Raw genomic sequence first — 26,629 nt, 5'->3', positions numbered from 1 at the left:
ACACAACCCCGCTGCTACTGAACACAACCACAGCCGCTCCCCCTCCACACTCCACCCACAACACAACCCCGCTGGTACTGAACACAACCACAGCCCCTCCCCCTCCACACTCCACCCACAACACAACCCCGCTGCTACTGAACACAACCACAGCCGCTCCCCCTCCACACTCCACCCACAACACAACCCCGCTGCTACTGAACACAACCACAGCCCCTCCCCCTCCACACTCCACCCACAACACAACCCCGCTGCTACTGAACACAACCACAGCCGCTCCCCCTCCACACTCCACCCACAACACAACCCCGCTGGTACTGAACACAACCACAGCCCCTCCCCGTCCACCCACAACACAACCCCGCTGGTACTGAACACAACCACAGCCGCTCCCCCTCCACACTCCACCCACAACACAACCCCGCTGCTACTGAACACAACCACAGCCCCTCCCCCTCCACACTCCACCCACAACACAACCCCGCTGGTACTGAACACAATCAACAGGTCCGTACACACAAGAATCAGATTTACAGATTATTCACTGATCACATTATTTACTTTTCTTAAAAATACATGAAAGACAGGAGCATTCGTGATGGAGTAAGAGCACTGGTGATGGTGTAGGAGTGTTGCTGATGGAGTAGGAGTGTTGCTGATGGAGTCCAGCACCTAAAGCACACATGTACATCCAGCAGCGCTTATTTAGATCTTTTTAAAGATATTCTATTACACTACTGTGAAAGTTTAATGCATGAAGCATGTAATGAAACATGCATGAAGCATGTAATGAAGCATCTAGTGAAGCATGCATGAAGCATGTAATGTAGCATGTAATGAAGCATGCATGAAGCATGTAATGAAGCATGCATGAAGCATGTAATGAAGCATCTAGTGAAGCATGCATGAAGCATGTAATGTAGCATGTAATGAAGCATGCATGAAGCATGTAATGAAGCATGCATGAAGCATGTAATGAAGCATGCATGAAGCATTTAATGAAGCATGTAATGAAGCATGTTTTATGGAAGGAAGAAAGAAAGCATTAGAAAGTTAGAAAGTTTTATTGCTGCTATTATTATTGTTGTTGCTGTTGTTAAATAAGCTTCTAAGTTTATTTGCACAGGGCATTTATACAGGAAATTTTACAATGGAAAAGGAAATCTTGCTTTAAAGGAAGAGCTGCACAGAAGTACTCAAATCCATTAAAGTCAGTTATCAGGCTGACAAGCCACTCCGTCACACACAGAGGCACCATGTCATGCTCCTTGGTCCTGAGGTACTCATGCACACTCCTGCTCAAGAGCCTGTCAAAGATCCTCATGGTGGTCCACTTCCTTCCTGTGTTTAAAAACTAAATAAGAGCTAAAGGAAGTGCAGTCTGAGCTCTCTCACTCTCTCTCTCTCTCTCTCTCTCTCTCTCTCTCTCTCTCTCTCTCTCTCTCTCTCTCTCACAAAGGCAAGCATTGTGCAGGAGCATCTGCTCAGAACATGCAGTATACCACCCATTACAGGCCAGCACACAATCACTGCATCTTCCCTAAATGCGCTTCACATTAAAATAAATAAAGAAACAACACTCCATCACCTTTGTTTATTGTTTGCATTTACCACTTGCATTGTTTGCATTTACAACCTTCTGCCACTTGCAGACTAACAACGGATCAGATCATTTCGGGGTAAACGTGTGCTCTATGTAGATGATACTCTGTAGAAATGGTAGAGTGTGTCTTAGCCTCCAAACCGACAAACCAAGATACTATGGATATAAACACAAAGGATGGTTTCCACCATATTAACAATGCCTTATAATAAGAGTTTCCTGTTATTATTACATATGCATTAGTCAACTTTCATTAGTCTTTCTTCAGTAGACTAAAAATTAAAAAGTCAAACATCTGAAATATCTGAGGAAAAAAAGCATTTAAAATATCTTTTAGAAAACTTCAGACTAGATGTAAAAAGATGTGCAAATGCTTCTAGTACAAAAATAATTTAACATGAATCCTGGATATAAAGAATTGTGCCTTATTACTACACTGTCTGGCCGAAAAAAAAAAGTCCCCACCTGGATTTAACTTAAGCAAATAGGTAAGCGCCTCCCATTGCATGGGTGATTATGTTTCAGCTGGCAACAAGTTATTTAACCCTAACTGATGCAGTGAGTAGCTTCTCATTTGTTAAACAACCATGTTGAAAGGCACATCCTGTGGTCGTGGAAAAGATGTTTATCTGTTTCAGAAGGGTCATATTATCGGCATGCATTAAGCAGAGAAAACATCTAAGGAGATTGCTGAAACTACTAAAATCAGGTTAAAAACTGTCCAACACATTCTTAAAAAGTGGAAGGACAGGGGGGAAGCATCATCTTCGAGGAATGAATGTGGTCATAAAAAAATCTTGAATGATCATGATCGGCGATCACTTAAACGTGTGGTTAAATCAAATTGTAGAAAAACAACAGTAGAACTCAGGGATATGTTTAATAGTGAAAGTAAGAGCATTTCCACACACACAATGCGAAGAGAACTCAAGGCACTGGGACTAAACAACTGTGTAGCCTTAAGAAAACCACTTGTCAGTGAGGCTAACCGGCAAAAACAGCTTCAATTTGCTAGGGATCATAAAGATTGGACTCTGGAGCAATGGAAGAAGGTCATGTGGTCCAGATTTACCCTGTTCCAGAGTGATGGGCACATCAGAGTAAGAAGAGAGGCACCCATCATAACTACCGTACAAGCCTGTGGGGGCAGTGCTATGATCTGGGGTTGCTGCAGTTGGTCAGGTCTAGGTTCAGCCACGTTATGTGCCCAAAGAATGAGGTCAGCTGACTACCTGAATATACTGAACGACCAGGTTATTCCATCAATGGATTTTTTCTTCCCTGATGGCACGGGCATATTCCAAGATGACAATGCCAGGATTCATCGGGCTCAAATTGTGAAAGAGTGGTTCAGGGAGCATGAGACATCATTTTCACACATGGATTGGCCACCACAGAGTCCAGACCTGAACCCCATTGAGAATCTTTGGCATGTGCTGGAGAAGACTTTGCGTAGTGCTTCAAATCTCCCATCATCGATACAAGATCTTGGGGAAAAATTAATGCAACTCTGGACAGAAACAAATGTTGTGACATTGCAGAAGCTTGTGGAAACAATGCCACAGCGAATGCATGCCATAATCAAAGCTAAAGGCGGTCCAATGAGATATTAGAGTGTGTGACCTTTTTTTTGGCCAGGCAGTGTACATTGTTAGCTGGAGATCTGCATAAATCTGCATATGTTCAACCCTGTGGAAGAAATTAGCATTTTGCATTTTCATCAACAGCAATGCATCATGAAGAAGGTTGTTCTCAGGCTCTGCCCTCTTCCTCATAGCCCAGTTTGGGAAGTTAAGGCTAGTGTGCTCTGGGCCAGAATCCTTGGCCCATCTGCAGGGCCAGACACCTCAGTTTCTCAGCCTGAGAAAAGCTCATGTGGCCTGCTTGTATAAGATTGAGACCCAGTTCTGCAGAGCTCACAATGAACAGACCTGATCTGACCAAATAAATGCTTGCCATGTTTATGCTTCTGCCAGTGATTCAGACAAAACAAAATGCTCTGATAACTACAACACAGCCAAACTTGGCAGTTAACGGAACATTCTTTAAAATGCTAAATGCTGGCTAGCACTGAAAGCTAGCTGGAATCCCATATCATGATTTGCATGCTAACTGAGCACCCACTACATTTAATGCATTGTCAGTAATGTTTACATCACCATTATTCGCTGCTTATGACTGTTTACACTTAATATACAGAGACAATCAAAATGATATTTTTAAGGATATGTCTGTCTACAAATACAAAGTACCTCTGTCCTCACTTTTTGGTTATTTCCATGCATTCTGGTCAAGTGCTCTGGAGCTGAAAACAGGGGGACTCATCTCAAGCCTGTAATTACTTCTTCCTGCTTCCTTGGCTGCCTCCTTCCTTCCAGAGGTGGCTAAGGCGAGTCACATGATGTCATCCATGGTTGGTGCTGCAAGGGCTCCTGCTCCAACCTGTCTTAGTGTTTCCTTTGTGTTCTATCAGCTTGCTGGCTCGGTACTTCTGAGCTCTACGTCATGTGGGATTCTGGAGCCCTGACGTGATGCATCTGAGAGAACAATCTCTCTCTATCTGTCTCTCTCTCTCTCTCTCTCTCTCTCACACACACACACACACACACACACATACACTCTCTCTCTCTCTCTCTCTCACACACACACACACACACACACACATATACACTCTCTCTCTCTCTCTCACACACACACACACACACACATACACTCTCTCTCTCTTTCTCTCTCTCTTGATCCACGTTAAGTTACCCAACTAGGCTCTTGAAAATGAACACGGCCATGACCAGAAACAGACTGATGAGGAACAAAAATAGGAACTGGTTTGGGCCTGCTTCCTCTGCCTAAGTGCATTATTATGACAACAGGAGACAAAGAGTGTGTGCGGATGAACCGCACACACGTCTGCACTCGCCACGTCTGCCTGCAGACTCCATAGGCATCAGCCACATGGTCGTACTTTAACTACCGCTAAGACAAATGGAACTAATGACTACCAAATGTGTGTTTACTTCTATCCGTTACATTTTTGCTGAAGTACCTGCATTAGCTCAGTGGTTAAGGTCCTTAATTTGTTGTTGTGAAGGAATTGTCAGTTCAAGCCCCACCACTGCTGAGTTATCACTCTTTGGCCCCTGAGCAAGCCCCTTAACCCTCAGTTGTACTCAGTCATAATTGTAGGTTGCTTTGGATAAAAGCTTCAGTTAAAATGTAACACCTTTTTAAATTGTTGTTGCTTGTCTTTTCACCAAGCTCTATTTACTCTACTGTCCACTCTTTGTGATGTGCAAATTTCATAGCTGTAAGTCCAACACAGACACTGAGTGGAGGTGTGTTCACTCAGCTCACTGTTGAACAGCGTGGGTCTGGTTTCCTGGTGCTCAGTGGTCATCTTGAGGGAATGGAACAGTGATCATGTCAAGAAGGTGGAGAACGTATCAGTCTGATGCGCCACGTAAGATGGCCTTAACACCACAATGCTTTCAGTGAAGCAGGCTTAGAGCCAACTTGTCCCACTCAATTCTTCGGACAGCTGGCTCTGGACCATACTGAACGTAAAGTGACTTCAAACTTCAATAGCCTTTAGTTCTCGAGCATTATTGTGCTGTTTATGACACAAACATAAGCATAAACATCCAGCTGTGAACACAAGTGAAATCTAAACAAATGGTAAACATGTGGTAGTATAAATCAGATTAAAGTCTATTCTTAAGCAATGAAGCTAGCCAACGAAGCGTCAAGCGGAACCTTTGAACTGAGGCTGAAATTTCCAAGCCGCCATGCAGTCTGGAAGTGAGGCAAGGAAATGTTTCGACAATGACTGGGGGAGCCTGAGAATGAGAACCGACCATGTCACATGACCCAGTGGCTTACTCAGTACAAGCTGAGACAGCGAGCTCCAGCCCAGCAGTGTCCGCAGCAGGATGGCTTCCTGACCCCACCTCCTGCTTCCTGTCTTCCTCTGGGATATACGTGAAGGGGAGTTGCTGGACAGGAAGCCTTTGTTCAATCATCTATAAAAATGGCTCCAAAGACATAATGGTTTTAAAGTCTATTAGCTGTTCTTAGGACATTTTAAAGTAGAAAATATTTTTAAAACGTGTCTGTCACTGTTTCTGACATAGATGTCCTTCGAAAGAAGGATTGTAGGTCGAGATACAGTTGTGGCCTGTATTTAGGGATTAGCCATCTGAAACTTTGAAAAGAAGTAATGCAATTGTCTTTCAATAATATCAAAATGACACAGTGCAACCGCCAAAAGAACTAGTTACAATGCAAGTAATATAAACACATGTCCTGCATTTATATAATGGGTTTTTTGGTACATATTTGTTGGCAGGTCTCAGGGGAAGAAAAAGGGGATTGTGTTTGTGGAGGGAGAACACTGCTTCTCTTTTGGTGAGAGACTAACAGTATCTCTTTGAACAAGTCCAGTATGGGAGAGTTCTGGTTCCATGCCCAACACACACACACACACACACACACACACACACACACACACACACACACACATACACACACATATGCAGTAAAACAAGCTCGCTGCAGCTCTCATCTAATTACATAGAGGTGCTCAAGGTTACCAGGCAGAGATATACACCCAGGCATGGTCAAGCCCACAGGCCTCCATACATTTCTGTGCTGTTTGCTTTGCACCCTGATTTTCAACAAGAACTCCTTGCTATGTTGTCTGTCACCTTGATAACTTGTCAGTCAAGAGGTCTGCAGTGATGTGTCCAAGGATTCCACTTATCACACCAATGCATGAGGCATCTGTGAAATAAGAATCATTCGTCCACGAAGAATTTGGAGCCTTTGCATGCTCATCAAAGGAACACCTCATTACATCCCATCCAGGGGGGTTCAGAATTAAGGCCTCTTAGGTTTTTCATTCTATATCGGAAGAGATGTGGTCAACCCTTATTCACAGAATTAACTTTAAGTAATTATTTCCCCCCTTATATTATACCTGTTTGATTATATGCCCAAGGTAACAGTGGTTTTAAATAAGCCAGAATGCACAGTGCAGACCCTTTAACAAGGATGCCTTACCAGACCCACAGTGCAAAAAAAAAAAAAAAAAGCAAATGCAAGCTCCAAAGCCCAGTACACCAACAGGTCACAAAATAGAAGGTACAAAGATCCCTAACTGGCTCGGGTTCTAAAATCATTCTGTACCTTTAAAAGCCGCATCTGCGTCTGCAGCTGTGTAGGAGTAAAACCACCGTTCGACACGAGGAGCGTCGCGTTCCGAAGAGTCATGGGAAAGGAATGCGCTTCCATACGGTACCACACACGTCTGTCCTTTATACAACTTTGTATTTAAATGCTCAAGGCTCACAATTTACACAAAGAATTATCCAACGCCATGTGTGCTCCTTTGGAAAGTACTAACACGAACAGCCAGAGCAACCACCTTCTGAAATCAGCGGACTTGCTATACTGACCACCGGCAGTCTCTGAGGAAGGAGGTCTGACCCTCTTACTTGATTTATGAGGACTGCGGGTATTGCGTGGACGTGATACAACGTGGACCCTTCAATCCGAAAAATGAACAAATCTTGTAAACATGATGAAGTTACATCACGTTGGTGTCTCTCAAATCATATACACGAGCTGGTTTTATCGGGCTTGTCCGACACGCCGTATTTGCGCGAGTGTGTCAACGTTAAAGAACGACTGTAAGGTCGTCCACATCTCGACAGGAAACTCATTTGCTCTGCTCTACTATTACAAAGCTCCGAATGGAAATGGAAACGTTCGCCAAAGACTTTTCATCCGCTTCTATGACCGAGGGATAGCATTGCGCTTATTATGCTACGTAGGCATACATAGTCTAGATATAGGTGGTTCTCCTTCATGAATATGCTGAGGACACAGTTAAACAACGAAAAGACATTCATGTCGATCCATAAAACAACATAAATAAATAAATAAATGAAAGCAGAGATATGCGGTAGCCTTTTCACCATAGTTTGACATGCAAAATCCCAGAACCGTTATACAAATCAGAACATTTATGACAGGTGATAAATGACCTCTGGTGTATTAATACTGTCCGTGGGCGTGTCGAAGTGTAATAATAATAATGTTAACATCATTATAATATAATTATCTAGACAAATCTAGACAGAAAGAATCACATATTGTGCAAATTATGTCGGCCAATAATAGTTTGTTCAAAAAGACAACAGGAAAGTTGTGTCATGAAATAGGATGTTTTTCTCCAGCTTTTACCGACCACCACAGCTCCAGCTAAGAAGGGGCTTTCCCCTGTGATCACTCCTACCTCCAACGTGGACCTCTTATTGATATTTCTCCGTTTCACCGTACATACCTTTTTCTGTTAACGTCAGTTTTTCCTCAAAACTGCTCTCAAGATCTTTGTTCTCCATTTTGTCTTTTTAACTGCTTTGTTGTTCCTCTCCACAGTTCGTCATTCCATCAGTGGGTTAAAAAATGGTCGGAAAAAAGGAACTCCCAGATTCTTCACTAAAACACGCCCGAGGAGCGCGGCCGCTACTTCAGATATAAAACAAGACAAATCAGAGTTTAATTTAACACTAACATCCCACAAATGACCAGCGATGGGGCGAACAACGACCGTCCCGTCCCACTTCTGATGAAAAATATCCTGGCTCAGCAGAGTTAAAACCAAAAAAGGGGGTGAAGACCAAGTCCGCTGACCTGCCCGCTGCAATAGAATTGCTTGAGGAATTGGACGTGTGTGCGGGACGGTCTTTGCCTCTCCATGAGACTATACCATTTCCCTGAAAGGGAAGGAAAACATTTGCAAAGAGGGTATACAAACAAATCACTTTGCTTAAACGCCGTTAAATGATGAGTAAACCGAAGTAATAATTTCTTAGAATCGTTTATTCGTTTCCCCCCCCCCTTGTTTTTGATAATTCAACGAAAACATTAATATGTCCTTAGAAAGGTTCCCCCCATTTCGAGATTTATATTTGGAGCACAAGGTTGCGATCAACACTTGTGTGACACACGTCTTTGGACGAGAGACGGTTACTTCATCAGAGGGAGTAGGCTCATTATTCTAAAAGAAAATTCTAGTGTAGAAACTGAAACACGCGTCGCTGGTACCGTAAAGGTACTTACGAAAACTTTAGTCCAATTTGGTTCCGTTTTCCTTTTCCTCTAGTTCTGCTTCATTATTCTTTTTAACTAGATGCGATTTCTTCTTCTTTTCATTTGCCCCACCGCATCAACCTATCCAGAATGTTTTTTGTTGTTGTTGTTGTCTTTTGTTGCTTTGTTGACATTCCATGTCTACTTCCCGTACTAGTCTAGTATTTCTTGTGAGTGTTTATTTATAGTATATAGGTTGAGTTAATGGTAGGGCTATTTGGCCTTTGGTTACTGGGCCACTAGTGTAGGAGTGGACAGTTTTATTTACAAACAGACTGTGACTGCAGATTTCATTCCAACCAAGGAGGAGCGCAATCAATACAAGTGATCAAACAACTGATGAAACAACTGATCAACCAACTGATTGCAGCAAATCTGTTGTTTGAATCAGTTGCTCAATAGAGTTAAACCAAGCAGGAGTACGGTTTGAAGTTGGACCTCAGAGACAGTGTTAATGTTGTTTGAGCCCCACTGTCTGGGAAGTCCTGCAAGCTTCCTATGGCTTTGTAGACTTATACTAAACACTGAACACTCTTAAATTTCTTGTGAGCAAAACTGCCTTCCTACCACAACTCTGGTCAAGTTCAACAACACACCAGGGGTTGGGTCATCTTAAAAGGATCAAAGATCAGACTCACAGAAGAGGGAAACTCAATGACTTTTTCATCTGCTTTGAAAGACAAAAGACTCAGCCACCCTCCACTCCTAGTCAATCACCCCTTCCCTCTTTTTGAGAGGAAGGATATTTACAGGTTATTCAAATGTTGGAATATTTAGGAAAGCCGGGGAGCAGAAGGAATCTCACGTGACACACTGAAACACTGTGTAGGAATCTCACGTGACACACCAAAACACCTCTGCTTCCACCAAAACTATCACATGCTCCAGTGCTCCATGTAAAGTACCCACATGTTTCATAAAGTATGATGTAATCAGTGTAAATGACTACAAGCCAGTATCTTTAACAACAGTAGTCATGAAATGCTTTGATCAGCTTGCGCAATTCATCCCTGACCTCGAACCTGATTTGTTTAACTACAGAGCAACCTGCTGTGCAGATGATGTAGTCATCATGAGCCCTCACTGTGTCCTCAGTCATCTGGACACTTCTGTGCCAGGGTCATGTTTGTAGACCTCAGCTCTGCTTTCAGCACAGTTGGGACAGAATAGCACCGCGATAAACTGCTCCAGCTGAGGAAGAACCCTTCCATCAAGCGGTGGATTGTCGACTTCCTGTCAGATAGGAGGTAGCTTCTGCGCTTGGGACCTTACCTGTCAGAGCTCCTATCCATTAACAGCAGGGCTCCTCCAGGCGGTGTACTCTCACCTCTCTTCTACTCCTCTACACCAATGTATGAAAACAGGTGCAGCCGGTCCCGTGATGAACCACAGCAGATCTGTACTGCTATGATGTCCAAGGATGCTTCCCCAACGTAGTAGGATAGTCGTTACGTATGTCACACTAAAACCGCTCTCCTCATGTCTCACACACATACTGCACACTGCCAGCAACGTGAAGGGAGAGTTTATTTATCGAAGAGTGAAGCGAATTTAACAGTGATGGTCACAGAGTGACACAGAAGTGCTTTTCACAGAAAGAGGGTTGAATGCCAGTAAAATTGGTGTGTAGGGATCAGTTTCCCTAACACATCAAGGCCGCTATCATCTTCATCGTCATCTTCATGAGACTTTTTTTGGCCAAGCATGTTTGCACATAGAAGAAATTTGTCTTTGGCTGCACATTAGCTCACAATAACAAGAATGAGAGTTTATAGTACTACTTTATAGCTTTATGATGGTCTCTGTACTTCACTGCTGTAGATTAAGCTCGTTTCTTTCTGTCCTTTGTTGGCAGGGCCTTTGATTTTAGTGCTATATTCCATAATAGTGTCTGGACCACACAGGCTGAGAGCGATATCTTCAATACTTAAACATCAGAACACAATTCAGATGAATAAAATGCTTTCTCCCTCTCCTCAGACCTCCCCTCCCCCAGAGGCCTGAGTGAGCCCCAGCTGTTCAGAATAACTACTTCTCCTTCGCATGCTCTTCAAGGCTTTTTAGTGCATTTGCATTTGCAGTCTCTTAGAGAGGGCTTTATGTGGAGTTAGTGACCTGTAGTACTCTGATCTGCAATATCCTGATGATATGAGTTAGTCGCTGAAACATGATAGATTTGATATGATTAATGCAAATATTATGGTGTAATATGCAGCCAACCCCTCTCATGTTTTCAGTCCATCTGAGAATCCTCTGAAAATAAAGATTAAGGAATATCATAAAATCTTAACATCTCCCAGAAATGGAAGGAAACACCTAATGGCACCTATTTTTCCATTCAGATGAACAAACAAACAAACAATGCAGCCAAAGAGGAGTTGCTGGAGATAGCAAATGCAGGAAATCTTTCAGATCCATTCATTTGTCAAGTCAAAAGGTATATAGAAATACACAGGAATACATTTATCATGTTAACAGGAATATGTCAGGTATGTTCTGACACAGCATTTTTTAGTTGTTATGTAGTGTGACAGACTTCAAGGCTGCCCAGTTATAGCAGAGAGCAGGTATGCCCACACCACTGCAAGGGTTTGGTTTTTCTCTCACATACCCAACTCAGCTCATCAGCATTATTAGTTAGTATACCACAAAAGAGAAGCATTCCAAGACAAGCAGTGTGGCTTTGGGGCATTAAAAGGAAACGATAAGCAGTAGGAACTGATGGGAACAACGGAAGACATTACAAAAAAAACATCCAACAATCGCAAGTGTACATGGCACACCTACCCAGTGCCTGGGCTTGTTGGTGAAAGATGTTGGCACATAGTGACCTAGTTGAGGTAAGAGATTCCGTTGGAGGACATAATGGTTTAATCACTATCTAAAAAAGGCTTGATTTTAGAGAAACTGTCACTATTTGCCATGTTTTCATGCAGTGTGGCGGGCACTGTATTGATGACAGGCTTTGCTGCACATGACAAGTCATGCCACAAAGCCCTATGGGAAATTGAGCCCAGCATGTGCTCTGCTGTGGGAGGGTCTCACAGCTGCTATCATTCAGAATCCAATTTCATGCATGATGCACCAACAGGTGTTTCAGGAAAGTCCTACATACTGAATCCCTGTTCGGTAGGTCTTTTTTGCACAAACATTTAAACCATGAGCAGTATTTGTCACCTAGGAGCTGTCAGGATGCGTCTGCAGCACAGTCCCTGTCATCTGGCAGAAGAAGAGTCACGAACAGTCAGTCGGTCGGTGAGAAAACCCACATGTTTCGGTGAACATGTCCACAGATGCCACAGATGTAAGCACTCCAAGAAACTTTCAGTTTCAGAAAGTGAGTGGCAAAGAGTCACCATTCAAGAAGGGGGTGGGGAGGGGGGGGTTACATCTGACCAGAAGCTATTGATACCAGACACTGAGCCACTCCCAAAACCATATGCAAGCTCCTGTGGTCAGTTGTAGTTCCTCATAAATGGAAGAATGACACATTTTAACAGGGAAGTGCAGGTTTTCAACAGTATATGTAAATTGAGTAGGCAGACAGAGATGTAATTTATGTAATTTCAGAACTGCAAATATCTGAATTAAAGGATGCCAATTGTTTGTTTATTTGATTTTAAAATGTTTATCTCTGCCGCTGTCTTCCACATTGCTCACATTGATTAAATACACGCCTCCATCACGACCACAGCAGCTGCTCTGCCTGCATGTTCCAGTTATTCCAGCTATCTCACTACTGATCCAGGATCAGGTCATTTAGGCATTCCTCACACCAAACCACAGTGCAGCTGATCTGAGATCAGATGAAGAGCACATGAAGACTGCAAGCTCAGCTGTTGCTCTGACTCATTGTAAAACAAGGTGGGCTAGTTTGTGCGTTCACAGTAAAGGACAAAAGACCCTAACGATCCGATGATGGATTCCTCTGCAGTGATAACTGGCCGGAAAGTTGCACTGCATCTTCCAGGCCGATGTGGCATTCTTCTTTTCGTGCTTCAGTACGCCTGGAGCCTGTTGCTGAACTGAATCATATTCCACAGATCAGGGTAAGACTGTAGGGCAGGCTTCAGTGTGACCACTCCATCTCCAACAGTGCAGACGGTCTCTCCGTATACACGCTACGCCATGCAGTACCACAGTTTAGTGTTGCTGTACCCCTTAGTGTCTGGTTTCCTTAACTGCTTTTCAGTACATGATGATTAGGAGCTAATGTGAAGGAATCAGGTTGTGGAGTATCACATTCGGCAATCTCACACAAGCACAACACAACAAACGCCACTTTACATGAGTAATCATATTCATCAGGACGTTATGAAAAACAAAACACCACTGACTGGATCAGACTGATATGCCTTAGGATTACAGTCTACATTCTTTCTTAAACTATAAATAATCCTTCCAGATTTCCTTTATGCTTTTTTGTGTTATTTTACATTTCTTTTCCATCTCTGCTCTCTTCACTTGTAGATTCTAAACCTTGTTCATCGTAATAGTTCACTATGATCTTTCTGCTATAAACATACTCACATGACAAAGTTGTTGGTAAAAAGTAAAATGTCAAATAAGTCATATATCAAAAAAGTCAAACATTTATTTACAGGCATTTCCTGTCTTATTGAATGACTTTAATTTCGTGTTTTGTTTTGCTCTAGGCTGGTATCCAGATTTTGGCATGATTGTGTAAGAATGACTGCTTTGTGAGCACATCTGGTTCGTAGGAACCTAGAAAATAAAAATGATATGACAAGAAAAATCATTTAAAAGGGAGCATGTTCAATAATACACACTCTATCATTAAGACACAAGATGCAACAACAAAGCATGCGCAGGTTTCATAATGAGTGGCAAATATAACTGTATTAATAATAAACATCATTGTTACAATTAAATTATCATGGCCGTTAACAATGTAAACCTATTTTTATGCTTCCTTCTGATTATAATTTACATTTTAGTCTCCATGGCAACGGTTGCCTTGGGACGGACAGAGGTGGTGGGTGGAGTTACCTGGGCCAAGCCCACTGTGCGCTCTGGTCTCTTGTCTCCACCTGCTCGTTCCGGACACAAAGGCGGCGCTGGCCATGAGGCTCTTGGGCGGACCGGCGTAGTCCACGACGTCGTAGTGGCCTGGGCCAGGTGCCGGGGGCTCTTTGGGAAGAGGCATGGCAGGAGCTGAGATCCCGAGGTAGTGTCTCCTCCTGGAACACACAGATGTCGCCATGCAGTTCCGATGCACATTTACTGCAGGTCAAAGCGAGCTATTGTAATAGCTTGAAAGACTTTTCCTGTTTGCATTTTATGTCTTTTCTAGGTGGCTAAAGTTTATCTGAGAGCTAAAACAAGTCCATCAAAGGTACAGGAAATAAGGGAGCATATAATATCGTGTGCAGCTGTCACATTGTGCTCACGGTAAGATGGTCCGCTGGACAGGCTCTGGGGCTTGGTAAGGACTGTAGGCTCCTGGGCCTGGAACCTGTCTGTCAGCCAGGGGCTGAATCCTGGCAGAGTTGGACTTAAAGCAGGAGACGAGCACTTTAGGGCCGGTCTGTGTCGCAGTGTCCTTCACACTGTAATGGCCTGCAGAAAAGCAAAGCAAGAGGGTGAGAGCCAAAGGGCAAAGGGCAGGGTTAATGAGAGCTTCACTCTCCAATCAGGAATCAAATATATGCAAGAAATATGGGCCATTACTTGAAAAGGTCTGAGAAACTGTATTTGTGGGGTTGACAGATATCCTTCGGTTCCACTTTGCACAGTGCCGATTAATGCTAAAGAAATTCACCTGGGATTGATGTTATAAATTCAAAATAAGTACAGTATCTACCCTCAGAATGAGAGGTTTGATGCATGCAATTATAGATTCTTAACTATCCCTTTGGGTCACACAGCCTGTCTCAGACTCATCAAGATCATGAAATGAGACTCACATGGAGAGGGGCCTTTTTCTGAACCTGCAAAAATGACGTTTCTTCTGGTTTTGGAGACAAATGCTGCCTTCGCTGACACCACTGAATCTGCCTGAACTGCGGCATAGGACACCTACCAGAGAAATGGAGATAGATTATTAGTCGAGTCCCAATTCCATCTGCAGTTTATTATAAAAAAGATACAAAATACAGTTTTCTATTTGATTAACATTAGACTTCTCTGTTAAGCTGTAAAATCAGCCGGTGTTACCACAGATTTCTCCCAAAACCTCAGGAATTTAAAAATGTCTTTGTCACGACTGACATTGTACTGGTTTGGGGCTGGTGTTTTTTGGAGTGATGCCACTGCTTTGATGGCGATCGGTGGGCGGAATGTTCTGGAAAGTCCTCTGCCGAAGTCATTTTTACGGAGCAGTGAGGACTGTAGGTTGTAGGCGTCAGGACCCGGAATTCCTCTCTGTGGACGACGGCCTGCTCGGAGAGCCTTAGGAACAGAGGTGATAACAGCAAAAATCAATTTAGAATTTAGTAGTCTGCAGGAGAAACTGGTGGGGCTACACAGCATTCCCTGGACACAGTATATTCTGGGCAAAGTATATTTTGGACACAAATCATCTACACAGTGTGAAGAGTCTCACCTTAGATGCTAAGCCTCCAGTTCCTTTCATGGAGAAGGATGGACTACTGGTGGCAGCAGATGTGTGAGACAGGTACGAACCAGGGCCAGGGTTCTCATTCTAAACAAACAGGTGATGTGTGAGACAGGTACGAACCAGGGCCAGGGTTCTCATTCTAAACAAACAGGTGATGTGTGAGACAGGTACGAACCAGGGCCAGGGTTCTCATTCTAAACAAACAGGTGATGTGTGAGACAGGTACGAACCAGGGCCAGGGTTCTCATTCTAAACAAACAGGTGATGTGTGAGACAGGTACGAACCAGGGCCAGGGTTCTCATTCTAAACAAACAGGTGATGTGTGAGACAGGTACGAACCGGGACCAGTGTTGTCATTCTAAAATTGTGCCTCTCTACCAACACAAGAGGGTCCAGTGGTGTATCTTTAGAGCTCTGGGAAACCCTTGGTGTGTTTTGCATGTGTGAGGAACTTACTATGTTTTCTGTGAAGCGCTTAGATTGGGAATTGAAGCCTTTTCTCTCCGCATTGTTGATGACTACTGTTTGGTACTTGGTGGGAATGGATGAGGGCCCAGGAAACCTATAAACTAATTTTTACAATTGCAGAATAATTTTATATGAAAAAACTATTTATAAATGAGAATGTTTTAATATTAAAACTTGTTCAGTAAAATGGGCAGTGTAAAAACTGACTCAAACATCTTGATTAGGTAGTACAAGTCATTTTAAGTTAGCATGCCTTAGCTCAGTACATGACGCAAAAAAGAGACTGTATTTCTATAGTATAGTAGACGTACTTCTCAGGTTAAAAACACTCACTTTCAGTCATTTCTCTCTATACTGATTTTTCTGTTTTTAGTTTCACCGTGACACTGTGGATAATCGTTGGCTGTTGAGCAGAGAGAGAGAGAGAGAGAGAGAGAGAGAGAGAGAGAGAGAGAGAGAGAGAGAGAGAGAGAGAGAGAGACTGACTGAATTGTCTTAAAAGTTCTAGATGAAAAGGGCAGAAGATAATCATATCTTATTACAGTTATACCAAATTATCTATGAATAACCACAATTACATTAAAGTGTTTCATTCAAAATGGACTTACCACTCACGGGTGTTTTTAACAAATTAGCTAGAAAAAGTTGCAAGCGGTTGGCCTATTATGTGAACATATGTTGCTATGGCAGCGAAGTAAACGTTCCTGATTGGCCATCTTTTACGTGTTGAAAGTACAGACTGCCTGGTCGAGAGCAGAAATAACCGTGCAGCGCCTCCCAGTGGCCATGGGTTGTATTTTATACCTGCGGAAATGGAAGTGCGCTGAACCGGATGCATAACGCTGTCATGTTGTTGTTGGTCGGCGGTTCATCATGGCGATGCATGCGAAAACTACTCCGCCTCAGATTCCCGATACCCGTCGGGAGCTTTCTGAGCTCGTAAAGAGAAAACAGGAGCTTGCGGTAACTAGCTAGCTAGCTACATGTCTTATATAGTCACACTTTGTAGCCAAACGGTGTTAAAATAAGAACCTTAAAATAAGAATGTTGTTAGGTTGGCTAACTTTCTAGAGCCTTCTTTCGTTAGCTGTTAGCTAACTAAGCTGTCAAGCCAGCTAACGTTATAGCTACATAGGTGGCTATTGCAGTACATTAACTGCTTTCTTAATTCTAAAAGATTAGAGTCGTAGGCAAAAGCTAATGGTTTGTGTTTTTTCATATTCTGCAGAAAACCACAGGCGAGGTAAATTGCACTCGGAACATTAGTAGCTAGCACTAGCTGACCATACTACCTATCTTAGGATGGCGCTAGTAGAGGTAATGGTAGCTTTACATGTCGGAGTCAGTTTGCTCTCTTTGACGTTTGAGATGTGATGTCAGCTACGAACGCTCGCTAGCTGATCTGTCTAAGACGATGCTGAACTAGTCCTTTTGCAGTTAACTTGCTGATTAGGCTTGGCGTTTCGGTATGGAACTCTTGTCATACAGCCGCGGGGTAGCAGACAGCAATGTTAGCTCATTATCGAGTAAACAGAGGCTTTGAGAAAATGTAGCTTTTGTCAGAAGCAAATGTAGTCTTTGTCCGTAATTCTATATGTATGTGCAGATGAATATATTCATCTGTAAGATGTGTTTTGGCAGTCAAAGTCTTGGCTAGACTAAAAAACATCTAGGGAGTATATTTAGTGTACACTTAATAATAATTGTACACTAAATATGTACAATTAATGCTAATTGTACACTAAATATACTCCTCAGATATTTTTTGCAGGTGTAACAAAGTCTACAGTCCAGCTGTTGCTATGAACTGTGTGTGTTAGTTAACCTTTAATTCTTCAGTAGTCAGATTCTGATCATGAATCTGCAGATGGCAACATGTATTTGGGTGGCAGAACCAAATTGAAGTCTGTCTCCTATAATAAATGTTTTTCTTTTTGCACAGGAAACTCTGGTAAACCTGGAGAGGCAAATCTATGCATTTGAAGGAAGCTATTTGGAGGACACACAGATGTATGGAAACATCATTAGAGGATGGGACCGCTACCTTACTAACCAGAAGTGAGACACTTCTTTTATTTGGCCTGGTTTATGAGAAATTGCCTTGTCTGCCCTCAACCCAAATACACATATGTATTCCGATTGTTAATTTTCTTGTATTGCTGTTGTATTTGTTTTGTTTGTTAGGAACTCCAATAGCAAGACGGACAGAAGGAATCGAAAGTTTAAGGAGGCAGAACGTCTGTTCAGCAAGTCCTCTGTGACATCAGTCGCAGTCAGTACCTCCGGCCTCGTACTTCTGTCACTACACTCTTAATTGTAACCTGTGAAGGTCCTTTATCGCTTCTATAAAACACATACAGCATGTGGACACCAGTTCATGGATCTTTTTATCAAAGTGACATACTGTGCATGTTTGTGCCATCAGTATGCTCCAGGGGCCAGTTACACCAACAGGGCTTATGCCTGGTTGTGAGCTAAATCGGGCATAACTTTCCGGGCGTAGCTTTAAGACTTATTGACCAATTGGTCACAAGCTGAAATGACCTAAAACTGGGATGTAAAGTCAGATTCTATACCTTTTCTATGGTAACTGCTATGGTAACATCGCATTGGCAGGGTGGTCGCAATGCAAACAGTGTAGCTGTCCTTTAGATGACCAGCTATAATGATGCAGAACTAAATGAGAGACTTGGCAGGAGAGAACTGTCTGAGGTAACTTGAGTTGTATTTTGTTGTTTTGTTTTGCTATTTTGCGGCTTTGTTTGCAGCTCAGTGTGGCTTTATGTAAACTATATGATTCAATTAATTTATCTAGTTCACTGTCGCTGAAATTCCTTTCAGAGTAGCAAATAGCAGTTTAGTTTGCCACAGTAAATACAAGCAGCAGTGTTGCTTAGTAGTATGGCAAGTTGCTATGCAACTGTCATTGCTACACGTTTCACGTGGACACGCACAACTATGGCTGGTTACTCTGGATGAGAGTGTTTGCTAAATACTGCAAATGACTCGGACTCTGAAATGAAAAGCGCTGTGTTTTCTGACTTGCCGTTGATGACTTTGTCACCATGTCTTCCTGACAGGCTGTTTGTGCTCTCGGAGGCATCCCTGATCACATGAACGAGAAGCGTAAGTCTAACGTGTTCACCTGTTGGTCCTGTTCACCACACCTGGCGATGAGCGTGGGCTTTCCCTGTTAATCCTGTCCAATGCCTGCGCGCAGGTGAGGCAGGCAGCGGCACCGAGAGCGACACCTCCCCAGACCTCCAGAACCAGGAGAACGAGCCGGGTCAGGAGGAGGGGGAGGATGCCGACGGCGCCCTGCAGGACCTGAAGCCCCAGAAAGCTGCGTCGTCCTCCAGCTCCGCCGCTGCCGCCGCCGGCCACCACAGCAGTCACAAGAAACGCAAGAACAAGAACCGCCACAGGTAGCCACAATGAATTGCTCCATAGCGGGGCCAGTTAGGGGGTGGGGGTGGGGGTTCATCTGAATGGAAACTGCTTGATGGCCAATAGTTTCAAGTACCTTTTTGCTACATTAGTCTTGTAGCTCCACTGAAAAGAAGTCAAGAAGCATTCCTACACAAGACATGCCCTGGTGGCTCCACAACATTTGAAGTGAGTGGAGAATCCGTATAAATGTTTCTCCAAACCATTCCTTTAAGGCATGGATGGCAGACTCTTGTGTAGTTGGTTAACTGATGTAACTACTAACATGATTTGCGATATGATCTCTTTGATCAGTGGACTGTGGACATAAGCTCACTATCTTATAAGTCCACAGGATTTAGGGGCTCGTTATTGAAGCTCTGGGCTGTGCGTCAGTGTGAACAGCCGGACAGAAACATGCCCAATGTGTGTTCCAGCTATGCCTGGTTCAGTATTCGCTACATTTGCTGATCTTTCAATAGCATTTAATTGAAGACTTCTTTGCATCTATGATCTACATCACAGATCCAGTGCAGCCACCTCTTAGTTAACGTTGCATACAGAGGTGAGGATGCTTTTTGGAATGAGGACTGAGGAAAGAGTGACTGGCTGTTGGATGACTGCGTGGTGGTAGTGTGTGTTTTGCTCTGATTAAATCCCTTTGCTCCGTCTCCTGTAACACACCCTCTGCCCATGGTCAGAGAATCAACGCTGTTCGGTGGTTGCTGGAACCAGTTTTCAACGCTAGGATTTCTGATGTGCTAGGCTGTCACCAGCTACTTTGTATACTACTATTTGAATTAAAGAACAAGCTTCCATGTATGTGTCAATAACCTGATCTATGTAAATAAACCAAACATTTTATTAAATATAGAACAGTATTTATTCAGCTCTGTCATGGTTAAAAGCTGTGTATTTGCGAACATTATACACAGGTGTTTTCATACATATCAGACAACACTATCGTGAATGTGCCCTGGGGGCAGTATCTAAACCAGAATGTAAGCTAGTGAAAAAGAAAGTCTCATGCTTGGTAGTATCTCCGCCCTAGGTTTGTCCCATCTTTGTCCAAGAATTAATGGTGATTTTGCTATTATAATATTTTGAGGATGGTTCATATAAATGTGTATAATGCCATTATGTCAGGTTTCCTCAAGCTACCTCATTGTTTTCACACTAGTTCGGTTTGAGTATCGTTTGGGTCCAGTGACCAGTGACCACCGTTCCTGGCTAGACAATCAGCATGTACCTGATGCACCGCTTTGTGAAGTCGCACGGCGCGTAGCGGAGGTAGCGATGTGCACGCCAGGGCGTCCGCGAGCTCTGCTTGCCTGCGACTCCCCTTTCCGCTTCTCAACGCAGAGCCATTTATGTGGAGATTCGCAGAAGTAGCCTAACAACGAGCCATAAGTCGTTAATTGTACACTGCAAGCTAATTTACCAAGGCACCAAAGCTGCCATGTGTAGTTGGAGGCTAGACTGGTTACTCGTGTACACGGAGATGGGTAGCTCAGCAGTTAAAGTACTGGTTCAAGCCCCACCACTGCCAAGTTACCACTGTTGGTGGCCCTCAATTGCACTCAGTCACAATTTTTAAGTCACTTTGGATAAGTGTGGTAAACGTAAGTGTAATGCTGTGATTTTTGTGAACTGAGGGAGGTTAAAGTGGTTAATGGACTACTGAAGGTCAAGCTGGAATCTCTACAGCTCTTTTCTCACTCTGTCTTCATGTCCAACTGCTCTCCTCCTGGCTTATTACTACCAAACTGGACATCCCTCATGGTTGCTCTTAATCAGCCCTGTCCAGCTCCAGCACTGCATGGTGTAGAAATGTCCCACGCCTCTCCTCCGCTAACTCCTAACGCCCTCATCGCGAATAAATTGCATCGGTCCAAGTGTCCGACGCCAGTGCCCTAAGTAGTGCACTAGGTTGTGTTATGCCAAGTGGTTTGGGACTGAGCCTTAGGGTCAGGCTAGTGTACTAACCTGTGATGCTCTCTTCCTCTCACCCTAATGCTGGCTCCTTCAGTCCTTCCGCCATGTTTGACTATGACTTTGAGTAAGTCTGAACTCTCATCCTCTCGTCTCCCGTCTTCTCCCCCTTTTCTGTGGTGACGCTCTCAATTGTTATTGTAAAGTGAGTTCTCTCTCTCGCTCTCGTTTGTTTTTCACGTGTTTGCCCAGTGGCATTGTGGATTTGTTTAGCTCTTCTTTTTTTTTTTTTTTTTTTTTTTATCTTATGTCGACTCTTTTAACCAGCATGCTTGTGGATTAGTTCCTCTTTTTTGGCATGTAAATGTTTATTGATGTTGCTCATCGACAACAGTGCGGTGTTCTTTCCATTTGTTTACCCTGTTGTAGGTGGTAATGTAAGAAAATGACAAAACAGTCTGTAGGAAACTCATCCATTCTGATCTTTGAGTAGTACAACTCAGTTTAATTGCTTTCCAATACGTTTTTGGCTGAGCACTTTTTGGACAACCACTAAACGATGTTCACTGACATTCAATGTCTATTCTAAAAGATACTCACTGATGTTCAGTGACAATTCTAAAAGATGCTCACTGACGTTCAGTTTACCACAGAGGGGATAAGGAAGAAAGCTGTTCTGTTTGCCACTCAGAAAAAATATATATTCATTTGTTACTTACATTGTTAACCTAATTGGGTCAACAAATTGAATTGACCACCACTAGTTAAGACAGGAATGATAACGTTTACTTTCTGTTTGTAGATTTGACATGAAGATGAACAAAAAGCCCAGAGTGGTAAGTTTCCCCACCTGCAGTTTACATTTAAAACACGCTTATGTACACTGTGTTGGTTCAGACACCCTTTTCTAGACAGCTTAAACAATCAGTGCAGATTTTCCACCATAAATACCGTAGAAGGTTGAGGATGGGACCTAACCTGTATCCAGAAAAGATGAGAGTATTATGTAAGAGAGGTTGAGTTTACACCCTGTGTGCGTGCGCGTGTGTGTGTGCGCGCACGTGTGTGTGTGTGTGTGTGTGTGTGTGTGTGTGTGTGTGTGTGCGCGCACGCGCGCGTGTGCGTGCTGCTTTGTTTATTGTAACCGTGTTGATTTGGCAGGACTATTCAGCTTGATGGTTTCCATGGTGAGGAGTGAGGGTGAGACACAGACTCTCTCTCTGTGTCACCACACAGAGAGGATTCAAGTTACTCAGCTGTGGTCTGCATTCATCCATCGTTATTCCTGTGTACCATAACATTGGCAGAGAACCCAGTCTACCGCAAGCATGAAAAGTACCTCTTCTTCATCCTCCCCCCTCTTCTTCCTCATCTCACTCAACTTCCTTATCAGTCTCCCAAAAGCATAGGGAGGCACCAAATTTCGTTTGTACATTTAAAGGATCCACCCTTTGTTCTTGCTTCCACATTTCTTTTTGCTTCGGCCCATGGTGTAGGAAGTCCTTCGGTTAGACCGTTAACAGGTTCAAGCTCTTGGTGTGTGCCAGCCCATGACGGAGGGGCCACGTCCCATCAAGTCCCATCATAGTGGATTACCATTACGTTGGATTCTTTGTATTTATTATGTTCTGTTAAGAAATATTCAGATGAGATTAGAGATTTCTTTTTCAAAAACCTTGCTTCTTTTTGTTTCAACTTGTAATTAATGTGAAAATGAAGACCAGTCTTTTCATTACCATATTGTTTTTTGGTTTTTTTTTTACTCTACATTGTGTTTTGAATAAAATGTATTACAAGAATACGGTTCTTGTATTTAATGTATCTACCAGGGATACACACGATTTTGTAAACAACAACAAAAAAAACAATTTGGGTCATGTAATACAGCGAACAATTGCTTTCGATTACTTTGGTAGTCAGTACATGACTTGCTATATTGGACCCATCAGGTGAAACGTCTGATTACGCACAGTGTTTGGGACGCGCGGGTCTGATTACGCACAGTGTTTGGGACGCGCGGGTCTGATTATGCACAGTGTTTGGGACGCGCAGGTCTGATTACGCACAGTGTTTGGGACGCGCAGGTCTGATTACGCACAGTGTTTGGGACGCGCAGGTCTGATTACGCACAGTGTTTGGGACGTGCGGGTCTGATTACGCACAGTGTTTGGGATGCGCGGGTCTGATTACGCACAGTGTTTGGGATGCGCGGGTCTGATTACGCAGTGTATAAGACGCGCGGGTCTGATTACGCACAGTGTATGGGATGCGCGGGTCTGATTACGCACAGTGTTTGGGACGCGCGGGTCTGATTACGCACAGTGTATGGGATGCGCGGGTCTGATTACGCACAGTGTTTGGGACGCGCGGGTCTGATTACGCACAGTGTATGGGATGCGCGGGTCCGCGGGTTTTTGTAATGCAGGTCAGAGCTTGAGTTTGATCGTCATGCAATGTAAATGTATGCTTAATTTTAATTTACTTGTCACTTGGTTTCCTATGGTGAGGCTGAAAATTACACGTCCCAACTAAACATTATCATCAAATTAACATTTCTTGCTTTCCTGTAGAGTTTAAGGTTAGCGTTTGGAAATGTTCTTGTTTTACATTTTGCGAACGTGGGAAGTGTTCCCCTAATTTTTTCCACGTCATATACTGATTCAGGTGGCACGCAAATGCTGAACTAAAGATTCCCAAGTTTTCTCTTTAGATGAAAAATGATTACCTTGGGCGTCATGGGACCCAGTAGTGTCTCTGTATACATATTAAGATTAATCTTGGAATATTTTACATCACTGGCATTTTCAATTACATGTGCCAGGAAAACGGAACTTTGTATATGCAAAATATGCCTTTGACGTAGTTACGTAGGCCATATTTGAAAGATACTTGCATGAATTGCCAAATTGATGTTGCCAACAACCAGCGGCAGGTGGTGCAGTAGTTCACTGTACTTGCCCTGCAAACCTGCAGTACATCATGTTCTACGTTTTTATGCTCGCGCATGTTATCCCCCCACCCCACTAGTCATATTTCAAATTCGTGTGGCGTAACCGTTCAACCATAAACATTTATAATGCGCTTTTCTTAAACAGTGCTATAAGCCGACAATACAAGCCCAACGACCAACGGGACACGAAGAATAAATCCAAAGTAAAGTAGAATATCAAAATGTCGATTCGCAAAGCTACACTGACCTGCTTCACCACTGTATGGGGCTAAGTATCACTGATTTACATATTGTTCCTAATCTAAACCTTTGGTCTTGGTCATTTTTGATTCTGTTCATCTATTGTATCAGAATTAGGCTCCATGCCGAATTTTGAACCCTGAACCTTTTTCTTTCAACAAAAAGTAACAGATATTCAATAATAAATCAGTTTATAATGCTAAATTGTTGTAGATGTTAGTGAAAGCTGTATTTCCATGGTTTTACATTCATTTATTATCTTCTTTCTCGCTGTGTATGTCCATTATCCCCCAATACCACAGCCTTGTACTCAGGCTGTTTGGTGTCATTCACCATCTCTCCTTTCAAGTGTCAGATCAGTGACGAATGAAAAACACATCAACACCTGAGTAGAGGCATGTAACAGGTGTGGAGGGACGCTCTGGCTTACCATGCCAGGCGTGGTGATCGTATTCTTTAGGAGCGGAATGTAATGGGCAATGTTCTTCCAAGTGCCTGTTTTCTGAGGGTGCTGCCCAGGTCCCATGTTCTACCCACACGGTATACGCCCATGCACCCTTTCTCTATTTGCACATCCTCTTTGGTGAACATGTAACTTATCTGTTAACAATATGTGAGTCCAAATCGACCCAGAACAGAACCTAAGTGTTAAAATGTGTAGCACTTTATTATTCAAAATGTGGGGATTTTTTTTTTTTTTTTTTTATGAATTCATGTATTTGTTTTTTTTTGTTTGTTTGTTAAGGAATTCATCAATTTATAGGCCTAAAATGCATATTTATGGAAGTTTCAATGCCTTTAAATGGGTAAAAATTGATTTGAAGATTTGTCTTAAAGGAAATTCAAAAAAGCCCTCCAATTAGGCTAATATATATTGTAGTCTAAATGACATAATGACCAAAAACAAACAAACAAAACGCAGTTGGAAATTGTCTCCATGAAGAAAAGTTGAGGAGCAACTTTAGTTATTTTAGGTTTTGATCTGAAGAATGCATTTTACACATATATTCACAGACTATAATTGTTAACTTGCATGTCAACCACCGAGCAGCTGATTTCACATAACTTTATTTCTCTGAACATTTTTATTGCCAACAGTAAGATGCATACATTCTATTGTATAGAATGTGAAGAAGTATTAGCATTGTCAACATCTTTAAAGGCATTTTAACAGGCCTGTTCTAAATGCCAAATGCCGTAAATATTAGGATGTCAATGGAGTACTTTAAAATGCAAGTCCACTGTAATTATATTTCCACATATTAATTCACTTTTTTAAAAAATTAAACTAGCATAGGCTTGCTGACTCAACAATGAATCGATTGTTTTATTTAAGGCCAAAAAAGGAGCCCTATAGCGTCAGTGGAAATGAGTAGTTTTCTGTCCAACATTTAACGGTCAAGTGTTTGTGGTGTGCGTATTTACAAAACTGAATCATGGCACCGATATATTGAATCCTCTTGAGAATTGCGCTAAACCGCAGGATGCCACTTGCTACGGTGGCCAAGAGAGTTTCTGCGTATTTGATGCAACCCCAGTCCCCCAAGAGGTCAAGCTAGAGAGCTCTCATACACACGGCGGCCAGGGCCCACAAGAAGAGGCATGAGAATCTGAAAAGAAAGATCCTCCGCGACCTTCTTTAAAATGGCCGCCAAATTCTATTAGAAATATATATGGGAAACAAACATGCAGCGCACCGCTGTGAACACATTTTCCTATTTACATAAAATGTATTTTTATCGTACTGTCAGTTCGTAAGACATGTCATAGCTAAAATAACTTCGTAAGCAGAAGGTTTGTACCACGAATTGTGGTTAAATATGCATAGCTCGATTAGTGCCATGCCCTGCCGTTTGTCACACGAGTAAAAACAGCACCCCTTACTGCAGAGCTCGTATTATTAACAACGTCCATCATAACGGAGGACGTTTCCCGGGACAGTGAAGGGTATGGACTTTTCGCTTTTACATTCAACTGCATGCTTTTTGCCTGAAGCTAAATGTGTCCCGTTCTAAACGTCCTATTGACGTGTCTCTTTCTCGCGGTGGTCCACGTGCTCTGTGCGAGCTATCAAAAGTATCGCTCCGAGACTTATTTGTACTGTGACAAAGATGTTGCAATATTATGAGCTGTCTAACAGGTTTTTCGACAAAAGATGCTCCTTCCGATTCATTCCGCTCGTCACATTTGAGCTGAAGCCTAACTGAGGGTCGAACAGTGCGCGCGGTCAGCTTCCGCTGGCCCAGCGTGATCGGCGCGGGCTCCCCCGGCTCCCCCACG

General features: G+C 42.9%; 3 protein-coding genes across 16 annotated transcripts in view; 1 reads left to right on the top strand and 2 right to left on the bottom strand.

Moving 5' to 3' along the window:
• map7d1b (MAP7 domain containing 1b) overlaps nt 1–8,332 on the bottom strand; it is a 38,144-nt gene extending 29,812 nt beyond the window's left edge. For 3 of the 8 annotated variants that reach the window (XM_081712800.1, XM_081712801.1, XM_081712804.1), the window contains exon 1: nt 7,944–8,332. In XM_081712800.1, coding sequence (XP_081568926.1) covers nt 7,944–8,001 — 58 coding nt within the window. In that variant the 5' untranslated portion in view covers nt 8,002–8,332. The remainder of the gene's footprint in view (nt 1–7,943) is intronic. The other 5 variants (XM_027031187.2, XM_081712802.1, XM_027031186.2 and 2 more) reach the window with 3 other exon arrangements.
• Nucleotides 8,333–13,110: 4,778 nt separating this feature from the next.
• stpg1 (sperm-tail PG-rich repeat containing 1) lies at nt 13,111–16,515 on the bottom strand. 3 transcript variants are annotated; one of them, XM_081712797.1, is made up of 10 exons: nt 16,410–16,515; nt 16,113–16,204; nt 15,790–15,902; nt 15,563–15,636; nt 15,318–15,416; nt 14,984–15,163; nt 14,680–14,791; nt 14,164–14,332; nt 13,763–13,953; nt 13,111–13,477 (listed from the first exon to the last, which is right to left on the bottom strand). In XM_081712797.1, the coding sequence occupies exons 4-10, from the start codon at nt 15,578–15,580 to the stop codon at nt 13,404–13,406; spliced, it is 843 nt and encodes a 280-aa protein (XP_081568923.1). In that variant the 5' UTR covers nt 15,581–15,636; nt 15,790–15,902; nt 16,113–16,204; nt 16,410–16,515; the 3' UTR covers nt 13,111–13,403. The 3 variants fall into 3 exon arrangements, with proteins under 3 accessions (XP_081568923.1, XP_035379679.1, XP_081568924.1); XM_035523786.2 differs by lacking the exon at nt 15,563–15,636 and having other exon boundaries at nt 16,135–16,204; XM_081712798.1 differs by lacking the exons at nt 15,563–15,636; nt 15,790–15,902; nt 16,113–16,204; nt 16,410–16,515 and adding an exon at nt 15,453–15,520.
• A 137-nt stretch (nt 16,516–16,652) lies between these two features.
• meaf6 (MYST/Esa1-associated factor 6) lies at nt 16,653–22,958 on the top strand. Of its 5 annotated transcripts, XM_027031178.3 has the most exons (9): nt 16,653–16,764; nt 17,744–17,859; nt 17,986–18,073; nt 18,882–18,927; nt 19,022–19,226; nt 19,341–19,416; nt 19,753–19,792; nt 21,962–21,995; nt 22,321–22,958. In XM_027031178.3, exons 1-8 carry the CDS (start codon nt 16,675–16,677, stop codon nt 21,970–21,972), a joined length of 672 nt encoding a protein of 223 aa, XP_026886979.1. In that variant the 5' UTR covers nt 16,653–16,674; the 3' UTR covers nt 21,973–21,995; nt 22,321–22,958. The 5 variants fall into 5 exon arrangements, 4 of the variants coding, with proteins under 4 accessions (XP_026886979.1, XP_026886981.1, XP_026886980.1 ...); XR_003412137.3 differs by lacking the exon at nt 19,341–19,416; XM_027031180.3 differs by lacking the exons at nt 19,341–19,416; nt 19,753–19,792 and adding an exon at nt 21,257–21,286.
• The last annotated feature ends 3,671 nt before the right edge of the window (nt 22,959–26,629 follow it).

The sequence above is a fragment of the Electrophorus electricus genome, chromosome 4 (genome assembly GCF_041902795.1).
Source record: "Electrophorus electricus isolate QZ-2024a chromosome 4, ASM4190279v1, whole genome shotgun sequence".
Taxonomy (NCBI): Eukaryota; Metazoa; Chordata; class Actinopteri; order Gymnotiformes; family Gymnotidae; genus Electrophorus; species Electrophorus electricus.
This window is presented reverse-complemented; position numbering and strand designations above follow the sequence as displayed.